Source organism: Cherax quadricarinatus, chromosome 28, assembly GCF_038502225.1.
Source record: "Cherax quadricarinatus isolate ZL_2023a chromosome 28, ASM3850222v1, whole genome shotgun sequence".
Classification (NCBI taxonomy): domain Eukaryota; kingdom Metazoa; phylum Arthropoda; class Malacostraca; order Decapoda; family Parastacidae; genus Cherax; species Cherax quadricarinatus.
The window spans coordinates 38,079,889-38,096,066 of NC_091319.1; the positions used below are offsets into that span (position 1 = coordinate 38,079,889).

Below are 16,178 nucleotides of genomic sequence, written 5' to 3' on the forward strand. Positions count from 1 at the left end.
CCCATCATCCCCCTTCCTCTCTCATAATACTCCCTTAACTGCCCCTCAAGATACCTAATAAGCCCATAAGCCAACTGATTCTCGTGCTGTCCCTGTCGTACATAGAACTCTCGAATCCTCGTCTTCGCCGTCACATCCCACCATCTCAACACATCCCTATTGACTTCCATCCCCTCCCATAAGCCTTTCCACCATTGTGCAAATAGGACCCTCCCCTCAACATCTTGAAGCAACCGAACATTCAATTTACAATAACTCTTATACCTGTTCGGCCGACCCTCCCATCGCAAATCCACCAAAACACCTCTATGATCAGAAAAAAAGACATCCAAAACCCTTACACTCCGCACCACTGCTTTCCTTGTCACGTATATCCTGTCCAGCCATGCAGCATAACCCTGCCTCACAAAGGTGCGCTCCACCTCCGACGCCGCCCCCCCTCCACATTCATCAACCCCGCCCTGGTTAACAGGTCCCTCAGAATGCCAGAACAATATCCTGCTCCCCTAGGTTCCACATCCCTGTGGTGTATGATGCAATTCCAGTCCCCTCCCACCACAACTAATGCTGGAAGCGACCTTAAGTGATACACCAACACTTTACATACGAACTCATTCTTCACTCGACTGTCCCCCTCCGCCGGACCATAAACACACATAAAAGACATCTTATCCCTTCCCCACGTCCCATCCACTCTTATAACCCTCCCCTCCCCCCTCCTCACAATGATGTACAGTAAATGGGCTAGCCTCCCTCACCAAGATAGCCACTCCTCCTTTCAATCTCGTTGAGTGTGCCGCATGTACAGTATACCCCTCAATCAACATACAACCCAGCTTGTGGTTGTGCTCTTGCACAAACACTACTTCTACACCATACCTAATGAGAAGCTCATGAAACCATACACACTTCCTATAATTTCTCAGACCATTAATATTTATAAAGAGACTTTTGAATTTGTCAATGGAGGTTTTCCTTTACGTACTGCAACACCTTTATCCCCCTTCCCCTTTATACGCCCTTGATCTTCTATCACCATTCTGTGATCTTCTTTCACATGCCCCTTGCCCCTGGACAACCCCAGGTTCATGCAGAACCACACCAGCCCAAACCTTTTTGCCCGAACGCTGTGCCGGAGTGAGCACATCGTCCACATCCGAGAGCACTGTCACTCTCTTCCGTAACACTCGAGCCTTTCTCCCCACCTCCACCCGGAAGCCATCCTCGTGCACTTCCGCCACCACAGCGCCAATTTGCAACCCAGCCTCAACCTGGGTCTCTGACATGCCTCCCCCCCTCTCACCACCTGGAAACCCAGCAGTATCCAGGCCACCCACAAGCCCCTCAACTGTGACCTCTCCTGGGGTTCCTAACAGGTCGTGGAGGACTGAATCAATGGTAGCCTCCACGGCCCTGCCCTCACCAAGCGACACCACATCTCTGGTCTCCGGTGCCTGCCAGGCAATGCATGACTTTCTCGGAAGAGTTACACACTCTTCCTCCCTCAAGGCCTCCTCGACCTCCACACTCCAAGCCTTGTTCAAGGAAATCGACTCAGGTCGTGCCAAATTCAATGCCGCAAGGTCCTCTGATGCCTCCTTATGTTGCTCATCCGCCTGTGTACCCTGTTGTTTAACACACAGTGCAGCAATGTGATCATAGGCACCACATAAGCGACAGGTACGTCGTTGCCCCGCGTAGGTCACCATGACTTGAGTCCTGAAGTCTTCTAGTAAAACATAGGAAGGAATGGGATGCCTCAATGTCATTTTCAAGGAAAAACTTCCTTCAGGCATCCCAGCACATGATCCTTCCTTCCACTTCCCCAGTGTTGACGTGTACTTAGCTCTGTGAAGACCTGTTTGCGCACTCTCTACGAATTGAAGCAAGATGCCCTCCATCGAGCAACTTTATCAACAGCTTAAGGAAGAATTGAGAATAGCGAAGTTGGAGATTCGGCGACTGACCGAGGAAAACAAGAAGATTCGTAGTAGTCCTCCTGTTTTGAGTCCTCAGGTCAAGAAGTGAAACTGGTCAGTGGCTAGACAGCAGGGAACGAAGTTGACGATCAAGAAGACGAATGGAAAGATAGAAACGATGAAGAAGAAAGAGACTGCCGTGGAAACTGTTGTGGAAACGTCTAATACATTCTCAGTGCTACCCGACGAATGTGAGTCGACTACTTGGAACATCACGACGAACGACACCAAGGAAGGTAAGAATATTGTTGTTGTTGGGGATAGCCAAGTTAGGTATATGGATAGGGCGTTCTGCTTGAAGGACAGGAGTAGGAGACAGAGAGTTTGCTTTCCTGGGGCTGGGATGGAGGATATTGTTAGCCGTCTGGATGACATCATGAGAGGTAATGGGAGCAATCCTATTATCTGTCTCAGTGCTGGAGGCAACGATGTTGGCAGATGTAGGAGTGAAGACCTGATTAGCAGGTATAGGTCAGCAATAGAAATAATTAGGAGTAAGGGTGGGAACCCTGTCATATGTGGTATTTTGCCAAGGAGAGGAGTTGGAAATGAATGGTTGTCCAGGGCAATTGGTGTCAATTGCTGGCAGGACAAATACTGTAAGGAAAATGCAGTAACATTCATTGACAACTGGGACCTCTTCTATGGCAGAAATGACATGTATGCCAGGGATGGGGTCCACTTATCTAGGTCTGGGGTGGTAGCACTGGCAACTGCAGTGGAGGGAGCAGTTAGGACTTTAAACTAGGAATAGTTAGTGGTATGGGTTTTGGCAGGAAAACAGTGAAGTCCCAGTGTAGTAATATTACGAGTTTTAGGGGAACTAGTAATAAGCAGAACGAGGTATATATTGAAAAGCCAGGGACTTTGGGTGATAAGGACAGTAATAGGTTTAGTAGAAAAACAGAAATGAGCATGAAGGGTAAAGAGAAAGGAGAGTCTTTCAATGTTTATTATGCTAATTGCCGTAGTGCTAGGAAAAAGATGGACGAGTTGAGATTAGTTGCTAGTGCAGGTAACATTGATGTATTTGCCTTAACTGAGACGTGGTTTAATTCAAAAAGTCGGGACATGCCTGCGGAATGTCATATTCAGGGTTTTAAATTGTTCCAAGTAGATAGAAGTATCGGGAAGGGGGGTGGGGTGGCATTGTATGTCCGAGATCTCTTGAACTGTTGCATAAAAACGGGTATTAAGTCTGAAGTAACACATACAGAGTCTGTTTGGATAGAATTTTCAGAGGGGCATGAAAAAATGATTTTAGGAGTGATATACCGTCCCCTAAACTTATCTAGGGACCAAGGGAGACTACTATGGGAGGAAATTGTTAAGGCCACAAGGCACGATAATGTAGTAATTCTAGGAGACTTTAACTTTAGTCATATTGATTGGAATTTCTTGACTGGGAATTTAGAATCATACGACTTCTTAGAAGTAGTTCAGGATTGTTTTTTGAAGCAGTTTGTGACAGAACCTACAAGGGGAAATAACCTGCTTGACTTAGTTATGGCAAACAATGAATCCCTTTTTAATAATTTAGTAATTTCCGAGGAACTGGGTGCTAGCGACCACAAATCAATTACATTTAGCAGTGAATGGAAGTACGATAGTAGCGATAACTCAGTAACAGTCCCAGATTTTCGCTTAGCAGATTACTATGGGCTTAGAGAACACTTATCATCTGTTGACTGGGGTAACGAAGTGAGAAATCAATATGACAGTTTTCTGAACACTATACATGCTGCTCAAAGAACGTTTATCCCATATAAAGAAATTAGATCAAATAGAAATGACACAAAATAGATGAATAATAGGCTCAAATATCTACTAGGACATAAGAAAGGAATTTATAGGCGTATCAAAAGAGGTGAGGCTCATCTTATGAATCAGTATATTGACATTAAGAGGGACATTAAAAAGGGGATAAGAAAAGCTAAAAGGGACTATGAAATTAAAGTTGCTAGGGATTCTAAAACTAACCCAAAAAGTTTTTTCCAGGTCTATAGAACAAAAGTTAGAGATAAGATAGGTCCTCTTAAAAATAACTATGGGCACCTTACTGACAAAGAGAATGAAATGTGCTCGATTTTTAATAATTATTTTCTCTCAGATTTTACACAGGAAGACACTAACAATATTCCAGTAATTAATTTTTATAGTGGGCTAGAAGAAGATAAATTATGTAACATCACAGTCACTAGTGAAATGGTTGTGAAGCAGATAGACAGACTGAAGCAAAATAAGTCGCCGGGTCCTGATGAGGTTTTTTTCAAGGGTTCTTAAGGAATGCAAAATGGAACTCTGTGAACCATTAACTAATATTTTTAATTTATCTCTTCAAACAGGTGTAGTGTCTGATATGTGGAAGATGGCTAATGTAATTTCTATTTTTAAAACAGGGGACAAGTCGTTACCGTCAAATTACCGCCCAATAAGCCTCACCTCAATTGTCGGCAAATTACTAGAGTCAACTATAGCACAGATTATAAGAAACCATCTCGATAAGCATAGCTTGATTAATGATACTCAGCATGGATTCACAAGAGGCCGGTCTTGTCTAACTAATTTATTAACTTTCTTCAGTAAAGCTTTTGAGGCTGTTGACCACGATAAAGAATTTGATATTATTTACTTAGATTTTAGTAAGGCTTTTGATAGAGTTCCGCACCATAGACTGTTAAAGAAAGTGGCAGCTCATGGCATTGGGGGAAAAGTGCTCTCGTGGATCGAGTCATGGCTCACTGACAGGAAGCAGAGAGTGTCCATAAATGGGGTTAAATCCGAGTGGGGATCTGTAACAAGTGGCGTTCCACAGGGATCAGTCTTGGGCCCGTTGTTGTTTATAATATATATCAATGATCTTGATGAGGGAATTACTAGTGATATGAGCAAATTCGCCGATGACACAAAGATAGGTAGGATAATTGATTCAAACGTAGATGTTATGGAACTTCAGGAGGATTTAAACAAACTCTATTCTTGGTCAGAAAAGTGGCAGATGCAGTTCAATATAGATAAATGCAAGGTTCTGAAGCTTGGGAGTGCCCATAACCCTAGTAATTATAAGTTAAATGATGTAGAACTTAGCCATACAGATTGCGAAAAGGACTTGGGGGTTATGGTGAGCAGCAACCTTAAACCAAGACAGCAATGCCTAAACGTACGTAATAAGGCAAATAGATTACTGGGATTTATATCAAGAAGTGTAAGCAAAAGAAGTCCAGAGGTCATACTGCAGCTTTATACATCATTAGTAAGGCCTCTCCTAGATTATGCAGCTCAGTTCTGGTCTCCATATTACAGAATGGACATAAATTCGTTAGAAAACATTCAGCGTAGGATGACTAAATTAATACATAGCATTAGAAATCTTCCTTATGAAGAAAGATTGAAGACTCTTAAGTTACATTCACTTGTTAGACGAAGAATGAGGGGAGACCTGATCGAAGTGTATAAGTGGAAGATAGGTATTAATAAAGGGGATATTAATAAGGTCTTGAGGATGTCTCTCCAAGAGAGAACCCGCAGTAATGGATTTAAATTAGATAAGTTTAGATTTAGAAAGGACATAGGAAAGTATTGGTTTGGAAATAGGGTAGTTGATGAGTGGAACAGTCTACCTAGTTGGGTTATTGAGGCTGGGACTTTGGGTAGTTTCAAATTTAGGTTGGATAAGTACATGAGTGGTCGGGGTTGGATTTGAGTGGGACTTTCACATCAGAGCTTATTTCTTAGGTGGCATTCCCCTTCAATAACATTTAAGGTGTTTATTAAAATGGTTGTTGACTTGGTCAGTGGCGTTTTTAATGAGTGGTTCATACGTTTCATTATCACTCAATAAATGGTTCATTCTCTCTAAATATTCAGTTTTGTTCAAAATAACAGCTACCATGTACTCAGTGTTCTCTCTCATATTTTGGTCAAACAAGCAAATTTCTGGAAACCAGAATAAGCCAACATAAATACTCAGTCAAGACAGGGCAGGACTCGAATGCTATATTTAACCAGGTTAGTGCATGTAATCACCCACCGGGGTGGGATGCTGCACAGATTATACCACCAAACAGTTTTGCCATGGAAAGAAACATACTCAAATCTTCCATCTTGAAACATGAAAGGAATACAGTATTTAACTCCTATTATGGGTTATACAAGCTCGATAACTGTTTAGTAGAATCCATTGTACACAATCTTAAACAACAATGTTATACAAAATCACAGGATTGTTCATTATGCCAGGTGGGTTGATGGACTGGTGACGCCCGTCCAGTTTCTGCGCACCAAAACTTCTTACCACGTCAGTTGTGATGGTTATATAACACGTGTAGCTGTTAATGCACCATACAGTGACAAGCACATAAGATTACGAGATAACATAAGAAGAAGTTAAAGGCTGTTCGTAGAAATTAGAAATTTAGATCATAGAAATATTATCGGAAAGACATAGAAGATTCCCAACCCAGGCATATAAATCGACACTGAATAGAATAGTAGACAATATTTAGGAAGAAGATACTTCTGAGTACCTCGATAGACCATTCGAATACACCAGGACATTTAAACGGACAAAGAAGAAACGAGAAACGTATTTTCTCTTGCCTAACACTTGAGCTTGACCTACTTACACATTGGAGAAATGTGATACCACTGTACCTCTCCTGCCTACAGTATATAAGCTACTTCTTCGCAAATATGCTGTATTCTTTTCAAGATTGATGGATTGACCACATCGACTCAAGGCTGAGGGATTGATTACCTCAAACTTCTCCTGTTCTTCACCGTTCTCCTTTGTATGGACTGATGAAGCCACTGTGTGGCGAAACGTTTCCTCATTAAAGACACCCATGTGTCTAATTTATCAACTTGTCTGTTCTCTAAACCATTCATCTACAGTTGCTCTCTTCCAACATTGCACAGCTCCTGATGACGCACTGAGAAGTGTGAAAGTACTTGAGCTAAAGATTTCCACCCCTGTGGCTTGTCTTGCATAGCTAAGATCGCCCATCTGCGATTGTTTACAATACATATATATATGTACCGGGCGTCTCCTACGGAGGTAGCGCCGCCGGAAAGAAAGAAACACTTTCACCATCATTCGTTCAACCAGTGTCTTCTCAGAAGCGTGCTCACATGACATTTCAAACTGCAACATTCCAACCTCTGTTTCAGAATGAAGGCATAATACCTCTAGCCTCCAGGACTCAAGTCTTGTTACCCGTTTGTCTTAAGCCCTTCAAGCATGTTACATCACTCACACTTCAACAGTGTGTCAAATCATGGCAATACTCCTTCCCTCCACTCCTGTCCATCACGCTTACACAAGCTTGTTGGATGTCCACCATAAATATGCCAGGCAGATCAGTCATAATAGCACTGTTCAATACTTTCTAAGCGACAACAGAATTCAATTACTTTATTAGTCAGTTGAATTAGAGAACCTGTACTTGGAATCACGATGGTTCAGTATTCCCGATGTCATCTCTCAAAATCTCTACGGCGTTATCCTCCTTGAATCTAAAAAATATTCCCCTAGAATTGAATCATCTAATCTTTTCGTAGCCTCTCAGCAACTAAACTGTTATTCACAATGCTTTTGTTTTATGGTGGCGGCTGAACGTATCCATTTTTCATATTTATGTCCAAGGGAACAGCATTTCCAATAATGAAATGCGTTAGGATCACCATTACCAATATTACCAATATTGTTGAACGTTGTTGACTATAGGCGATCAAATGGAAGGTTAAGCTGGGAGGTAGAAGTTTTGTTAGCTTACAAGAGTAAAAAAAACTTTGGTGAACATCTACATAGAATGAAAGTGAACAAAGGAGAGAAAGGGAATAGGACTAAGATTTTTTTAATGTTTGAAGATGGAGATGCAGCCCATGAATGGTTGGTTAAAGTTTTCCATTACATAATGAAATAATGGAAGGTACCTATATATATATAGTGTTGTAGGAAACATATAAACATACATTGTTCATTTGAAAATCCATTTAATACGGTAAATTGTTCAAACAACTTACCGTAAGCCATGGGCGCTCTCAGTAATTAAGTTGGAGAACATCACTGTCATGCTTTGTAAAATAAAGAATTTTTGATCATGGAATACGTCAATCTGACACCAGAAAACATACCTAAAGGAACTTTACCTTGGCAAGAGTGGATGGGTGGGGATACAGATTAACGGAATAGGCATCTCTGGTAAGCCTGAAATCCCATCGGCTCTCTATGTGAGGAATCTCCAGAGCATCGCAGATAGACTGGATGTGGTCAGACGTCTGCCCGGACTGAGGACCGAAGATAGCAGCAACTCCAGACTTGAGCAGTGAACACACTGCACAGAAGACAGAAAGTGGTTGTCAGTGAGTGTATTTGTGGGGAGGAAGGATGGGCGAAGACAGTGAAGATTGTGAATAATTTACTGCAGAGTAAAGAAAATGGTGAATTAGTGATAGTAGTTTGTGAGTGATGGGACTGGGATAGTGACTGATGTGTAGTGACGTGACTGAGATAGTGACTGATGTGTAGTGACGTGACAGATAGTGACTGATGTGTAGTGACGTGACTGAGATAGTGACTGATGCGTAGTGATGAGACTAAGATAGTGACTGTTGTGTAGTGATGAGACTGAGATAGTAACTGATGTGTAGTGATGAGACTGAGATAGTGACTGATGTGTAGTGATGAGACTGAGATAGTGACTGATGTGTAGTGATGAGACTGAGATAGTGACTGATGTGTAGCGATGTGACTAAGATAGTGACTGATGTGTAGTGATGAGACTAAGATAGTGACTGATGTGTAGTGATGTGACTAAGATAGTGACTGATGTGTAGCGATGTGACTAAGATAGTGACTGATGTGTGGTGATGAGGCTAAGATAGTGACTGATGTGTAGTGATGTGACTAAGATGGTGACTGATGTGTAGTGATGAGACTAAGATAGTGACTGATGTCTAGTGATGAGACTGAGATAGTGACTGATGTATAGTGATGTGAATGAGAGTGACTGTTGTGTAGTGATGAGACTAAGATAGTGACTGATGTGTAGTGATGTGAATGAGATAGTGACTGATGTGTAGTGATGTGAATGAGATAGTGACTGATGTGTAGTGATGAGACTAAGATAGTGACTGATGTGTAGTGATGAGACTAAGATAGTGACTGATGTGTAGTGATGAGACTAAGATAGTGACTGATGTGTAGTGATGAGACTAAGATAGTGACTGATATGTAGTGATGAGACTGTGATAGTGTCTGATGTGTAGTGATGAGACTAAGATAGTTTCTGATGTGTAGTGATGAGACTAAGATAGTTTCTGATGTGTAGTGATGAGTTACAAGTGAGATCATGAATTTGTTGTGTAAATATTAAAACTATAAATGGAATAATAGCCGACAGTGATCATGAATTAGAGATAATGAAGAAATTATCATAGTATCCCCTGAGACTCGAGGAATTTAAATATGAAGAGGAACAAGATATTACAAGTATAAAATAAAATGGTGCCATTGTTGAGCTCCAGCAGACAATGGTGCCATTGTGGAGCTCCAGCAGACAATGGTGCCATTGTTGAGCTCCCGCAGACAATGGTGCCATTGTTGAGCTCCAGCAGACAATGGTGCCATTGTTGAGCTCCTGCAGACAATGGTGCCATTGTTGAGCTCCAGCAGACAATGGTGCCATTGTTGAGCTCCAGCAGACAATGGTGCCATTGTTGAGCTCCAGCAGACAATGGTGCCATTGTTGAGCTCCTGCAGACAATGGTGCAATTGTTGAGCTCCAGCAGACAATGGTGCCATTCTTGAGCTCCAGCACTCAATGGTGTCATTGTTGAGCTCCAGCAGACATTGGTGTCACTGCTGACCTCCAGCAGACAGTTACGGGTCTACCGACTGATAGCCAGGGTTCATTCATATGATAATTACTGTACATGCTCGATAATTCTGCCTTTGGTAAGATTTACGATACCATCAGCAACTGTCGTGTCATCTGTACCTTCATTTCGAGTTTCACATCCTGAGTACAATATTTAAATATGATTCCTGACATAATAATATTGGTTTATGAGACTCTGAATGTCTCTTATTAGTTTCACGTAAATAAATTACAATATATCAATGTGACTTGCTGCTGACACGTTCTACTGACGAAATAATTTCTCAACTCATTAAAGTTGAACAAGTATGATATGTGTCAGACTCGCTGCTGACATGTTCCAGGCAGAATAATATTACTCTGTTGGCTTCGTTAATGCCTCAGCATTTTCGAGATTTTGTATTTAAATGTTTTAAACATTATGTTTATATTAGATATAGATTTCCAATAGAATAAGAGAAATGTTTACGTATTAAAATACGTTATTTTGTGAAGCAGCTACTTCTAAGCGTCAGCAATTTAATAACAGATTGTGGGTTGAATTATTGTAGAGGGGAATTGTGCTGTTATGTCAGATTTGTTGTGTTTAGTGTACATCACAGAAATGCAGAATGTGAAAGGGGTAGTCAGTATAATTAATGTTTATAAAGCACATAACTAGAAGAAACAGAGAGCAATGTTAATGGTGTCTCATTAACATCTAAATATATAAATTATCACGGATCTATGTAAAGTTTAGATCCTCCTGTGTGATGTTTATATTATTAATAAATAAATATAAATAGTGTTAAACAACAATTTTGTATATAAATATTAAGTAACTAATATTATTATCATTTAATTGAGAGAAAAAAAAAACAGAAATTAATAATAAATTAGTTTATTTTCACACTGCGGTGCTGTTATGTTTTCAAGGGAGAGAGTGTTTATGTTCTCTATGTCTGGCTGACTTTCTCTCACTTGTTGGCCAGGGAAAAAAATGGCCAGTGTTGCCTTAGTGTTTCAGGATATATGGTTGGTAGGCGGTGTATGAAGGTAGTCTGGTGTCACTAAATTTTCTCCCCAGAGTTGCTGTGGTATGTTGAGTCACTATAAAGAGTAGAAACCTGAGGTGTTGACCATGAGGCATGGTAACCATGGCCCTAAGCTACATTTTGTATGGATGGTCCAATGAATTGTATACTTGCTAGAGTGTCTTCTGACATGAGAAGTAACAAGGTTTACCCATTTCTAAGTATGTTTATATATTAAATAAGCTAAATATTAGAGTATATATTTCTTAAAAGACATGCTTCTCTGATACTGTTGTGGCTTGAGAGTAGCAAGAGATGTACCATTAGTGCTATTTAATAACAGAGACTAGCACTTACCATGTCTATGGTCACAGAAGGTAAGTTAACCATTTATTAACCAGTACTTCCTTCTTTTGATGAAATTATTAAATAATTAGATATAATGCTACAGTAAATATGTTGATATATATATATATATATATATATATATATATATATATATATATATATATATATATATATATATATATATATATATATATATATATATAAATATATATATATATATATATATATATATATATATATATATATATATATATATATATATATATATATACACTATATATATATATATATATATACAATATATATATATATATATATATATATATATATATATATATATATATATATATATATATATATATATATGGCAGACTAACCTGAGGGTTCAGAAAGAGGTGGTTATGGCCCCTCACATTCAACAGGTCTAACACGACACTGTGAGACTAATAATATAATAGTACTTTTGCATAACCATTGTAAGGTTCCACATATCACAACTGTTGTAATTACCTTTCCTTGACCCTCGGAAGGAATCGTTTGGAGGGATCTCTTCTATCTGCGCAGAGAGACGAGCATGAGCCAGCAACGTCCTGTCACTGTTGATAGCGTCAACGGCATAACGGAAGGCGATCTGTTGTCTCTCATCCGTTAAATCGAAAAGTCCGCCTGCAATAACAACACGAGTCACACTTGTAATTATATAACTTGTATAATAATACTGTAATATTACTATTACTGTTACTACTGTTACTACTACTACTACAGTACAAATACTACTACCAATACTGCTGCTACTACTAATAATAAATATACTAATACATATATGTACTAATAAAACTAATTCTGAGGGACTGACCAACTCAAAAATTATTTATCCAAGGCTTTTGGACTGATTACATCTTTACGTCGCTAGTAATCCTGCTGTCTCCATTTTATTCTCCTCTGTATATGACTAAATAAGCCTGACACGAAGGCGAGACGTCTCCACAATAAAGGCATCCATACTAATAACACTAAAAGTGATATATACTACATTGTAAGTGGATACATTTAAAATTGCTGCAACTGAGACATAATATTCATTTTATCAAATTTCTATCAAACTTTCAGGATATCTATTACATGACTGACGGAGAGAAGCTTTTGTTATTTATAATTATCGCAACAAGATGCCATAGCTGATAAATATTACAACAGAATAACTAATGATGCGTAGTCTGTGTTTTCTCATTCTTCTTTAGTTCAGTTCGTACTGTAACTGTGAGAAATTATTATATTTTCATGACGTATTCATTCTTGGCGGATGAGAAATTATTTGACGCCGATCTTACTGATGAAATGTAAATATTAAGGGATAACTGCGATGTTTTCCTAGATATCGCTTGTTACCACTGAAGACACATACCAAGGTGACTTAGTTTGTCTATGGAGGAAGAATATATCATTCCTAGTTAATATTATGATGGAAGATGATGTTTTTTATATTATTCTCTCTATGGGAAATTTTGGGATTATTATAGCCGGGTATAGTATATGAGGAGTGTAACCTGGTAAAAATACTCCCTTGAAAAATTAAATTCAATCTCTAATGAGCTTAGAATATGTCTTACTAAACAATATATCCGATGTTGCTTATTTTCTGGATAGTTTTAATGCAGATCCTTTTGTAGGCGGAGCCTGGGGCTCTATCCATCATTTCAGTCGGAGAAACAGCTAAAAATTATTGCATATCATAAGTGCGCGTAAAAAGAGGCTTGAGATGGTGTTCATCTTAATCTGCATTAAATGGTGGTCGTATAAATGAACAGAGTTGGGAGTTTGCTTCCATTTTTGTTTCTTGATATGATTCTTGCATTCAAGACCGCGATAACGTGACAGACAAAACTGACACATGTCACTGACAGTAATTTATTTTTATAAATTCTGATAAGCTTCTTTGATCTATGATTGGGAGCATATCTACCGATGTAAATACGTCCATAAATATGATGTAAGTGCCGGAACTGATAGTAAAGTTTCCTTGACATAAGTTTCAGGTGATGAATGTAAATATAAAAGGGAGTAACTGAGGTACTTAGCAAGATATTACCCAATGTTGCAACTAAATATTGCAGTTAAATGTTGCTCACTAGACAGTCACTCTCCTGATCAATAGTCACATAACCCTTTAATGTTAACAATTTTGCTTCTGCGTCATTTTACTCTTAACAAAAAAACATATAAAAATAAGATTAAATTTATTCCTGAATGGAATAAAAATGGTAAACATATATTTCCTAAGTCTAGAAAAAATGAATTGAATATTGAAGTGTGATAGGAACAGAGAGATAACTGAGAGGTTAAAATTTTTTAAAACAAGTCTGGTTATATGTAGAAAAAATCAATTATACTTCAGTAACTATGAAAAAATAGAAACATGGGCGGGTATTTTATAGAGAGAAACAGCAACATAGGAATTAAATGAAACAATCCAATGTTCTTAGTAATTATAACAATATTGAGGAGAGCTTGCAAAAATTTTAGTGGTTAGAACAATGCTGAGGAGAGATTGCAAATATAGATCTTGCAAATATTTAGTGATCAGATCTTGCAAATATTTAGTGATTAGATCTTGCAAATATTTAGTGATTAGATCTTGCAAATATTTAGTGATTAGATCTTGCAAATATTTGGTGATTAGAACAATGCTGAAAAAAAATCCTGCAAATATTTAGTGATTAGATCTTGCAAATATTATGGGATTTGAATAATGCTGAGGAGAATTTTAAATATTTATTAACTCATTTTATTTATCAGTAACGAGAATTAATCCAATGTTTTTTTTAATTTAAACTACTCAATGCTTAATGAGGAATTAGCAAAATCATCACAGAAATTAAAGCATCACAAGTATGGACAAACATAATTTTGGAGTTGGTCATAGAATTCATTTAAATATGCTGAAATATGCTTCCTTGATTCGTTGGTAAATATTACTTAAGTAATATTCCTCAAAATCATAATATTCCTCTCTTAATAAAGACAGAAAATCCCTCATCAGTTGATCTGTGCTACTTAAATCTGACTGCTGGGACGCTGACACAGATGTCAGATGTACTGATTCATCTAATTACACATCTGTAATGTTTTATTCTATATTCAACTACATGAAATTCATCCCTTTTCTGTATGTAAAACTATTGTTATTCTCTATAAAATGTATTTTTGTTAATATTTCCCATTAGAAATAACGTAAATCCAATTAATCCATTTCAGACACCCAAAAATATTAATAAAATATATATTTATAGAGATTATTATTATTACAATCAAGGGGGAAGCGCTAAACCCGGAGGATTATACAGCGCCTGGGGGGGGGATGTGGAAGGCATTCAGGCTTAATTTGGGGAACTGGAGCACAGATCCAATTCCCTAAATCAAGAGCCCCTCACCAACATCAAGGAACCTTCCTTGAGGGGTATTTATAGAGAATAAGTACAGTTTCACATACAGAAAATGGATGATGAAATTCGAGGGCCAACTCTATTAGACAGGATTAAACATTTTGAGTGATGTTGAAAAAACCGAGTGTTGACCTTGAGAGGGAGGATGCAAGAGCATTTGCTACTTTCATGAACCTATAAGACTTTTGATAAGGTGAACCACTTTAGAACATAAGAAAAGAGCGCTGCAGTAGGCCTACTGGCCGACGCTCGGCAGATTCAGTCTAGGTGATACGGTTTATAGAGCACAACAGTCTGGTATACCCTCTCTTTCGCCCAGTGAACTGGCAGTTCAAAGTGTAGCAGTTCTGAGGCCCCACTGTTATGTTTATTGTCCAGTTCAAAACCATCAGTCACGTGGAGGCCGGCTACTTCAGTCAGGCTGACATCACTTCAGCTTCCCTAGCTCTGTGGTAGACTTCTGCTGAGACTGGACGTGACCAGAACTGTTCTGAATGGCTCTGATTTGTACCATTTCTCAAGTAGAGATGTTCTGAGCTGCGTATCTCAAAGCTCAGTATAAACCGCTTCACTAAGGGATATCTTCCCCCTCAAAAAAAAGTTGAATTTTTTGGAAAAAAATTCCTATTTTTTTCTGAAAACTGTGGTCTTTCAAGCAATGGCTCATACCCAGAATTGCATAGATCATACTCATAGTTACGTAACCCGCATCCCCTCCTGCCCAGAGTGGAGTATCTCAGAGTTGCGTAATTCTCTTTCTGAGACGGAGCTCCAAATCCTCGGATCAAGTCCGCATCATCAGGAATTTCTCAGTCGAGTAACTGAAATGTGGACTTTGATGTCCCTTGACTTTAATAGACATGTACTTTTTCAGTTTCAATTTTTATTTAAAATTTTACCAGTTTCAAAGTATTTCTCATGGTGTATTAATGATAAGCTGTCTGACCACCTAGGAGTATTAAGCTAGAGCTCCTGGTACCCTCATATTCATAATCATTCTACCAGAAGTATATCTCCTGATTCCTACAAGCAGGAACCTATCAACTTGGGTCGTCAGGTAGATGTTTCTGACCACTTGTTTATCTTGGTCCCTCAAGAGTAGACAAGTGTTACATGTTACAGCTCCTGGTGGTGCATCTCTGAGTCTGGTGTATTAAGATTATGAGGTACTTAAGATACATCTCTGTCTCTTGCTCTCATAGGTAGCAAAAATACATCGTCTGTAAACTTTATTTGTGCTAAAATAAAATACTGACATTTTTGTGAGTATACTCATAAGTTTACATCACTAGGTATATACACTGTGTAAAACAAGAGAGGGAGTTGGACTGGTCAAGTTCGCCTGCCAACCCTCCCGGTTCTGAGGGAGAATTGTCAGGTGGTCAGGTGGTCAGGTGGTCAGGTGGTTAGGTGGTCAGGTGGTGGGACCACCTGGTATCGGGCCTGGGGTGGGGTGGTTACTTCCCAATTTTCTCGTCACACCTGCGGAAGAAAATGTCACTGTTTCTCTCTCTC

At 38.9% G+C, this 16,178-nt stretch overlaps 1 protein-coding gene across 1 annotated transcript in view; it reads right to left on the minus strand.

Moving 5' to 3' along the window:
• Window positions 1–16,178, minus strand: part of LOC128693114 (glutamate receptor ionotropic, kainate 2-like) — a 769,231-nt gene that overhangs the window by 522,416 nt on the left and 230,637 nt on the right. Inside the window, exons 2-3 of the mRNA XM_070089531.1 lie at window positions 11,731–11,886; window positions 8,130–8,314 (exon numbers count right to left, since the gene is read on the minus strand). Coding sequence (XP_069945632.1) covers window positions 8,130–8,314; window positions 11,731–11,886 — 341 coding nt within the window. The remainder of the gene's footprint in view (window positions 1–8,129; window positions 8,315–11,730; window positions 11,887–16,178) is intronic.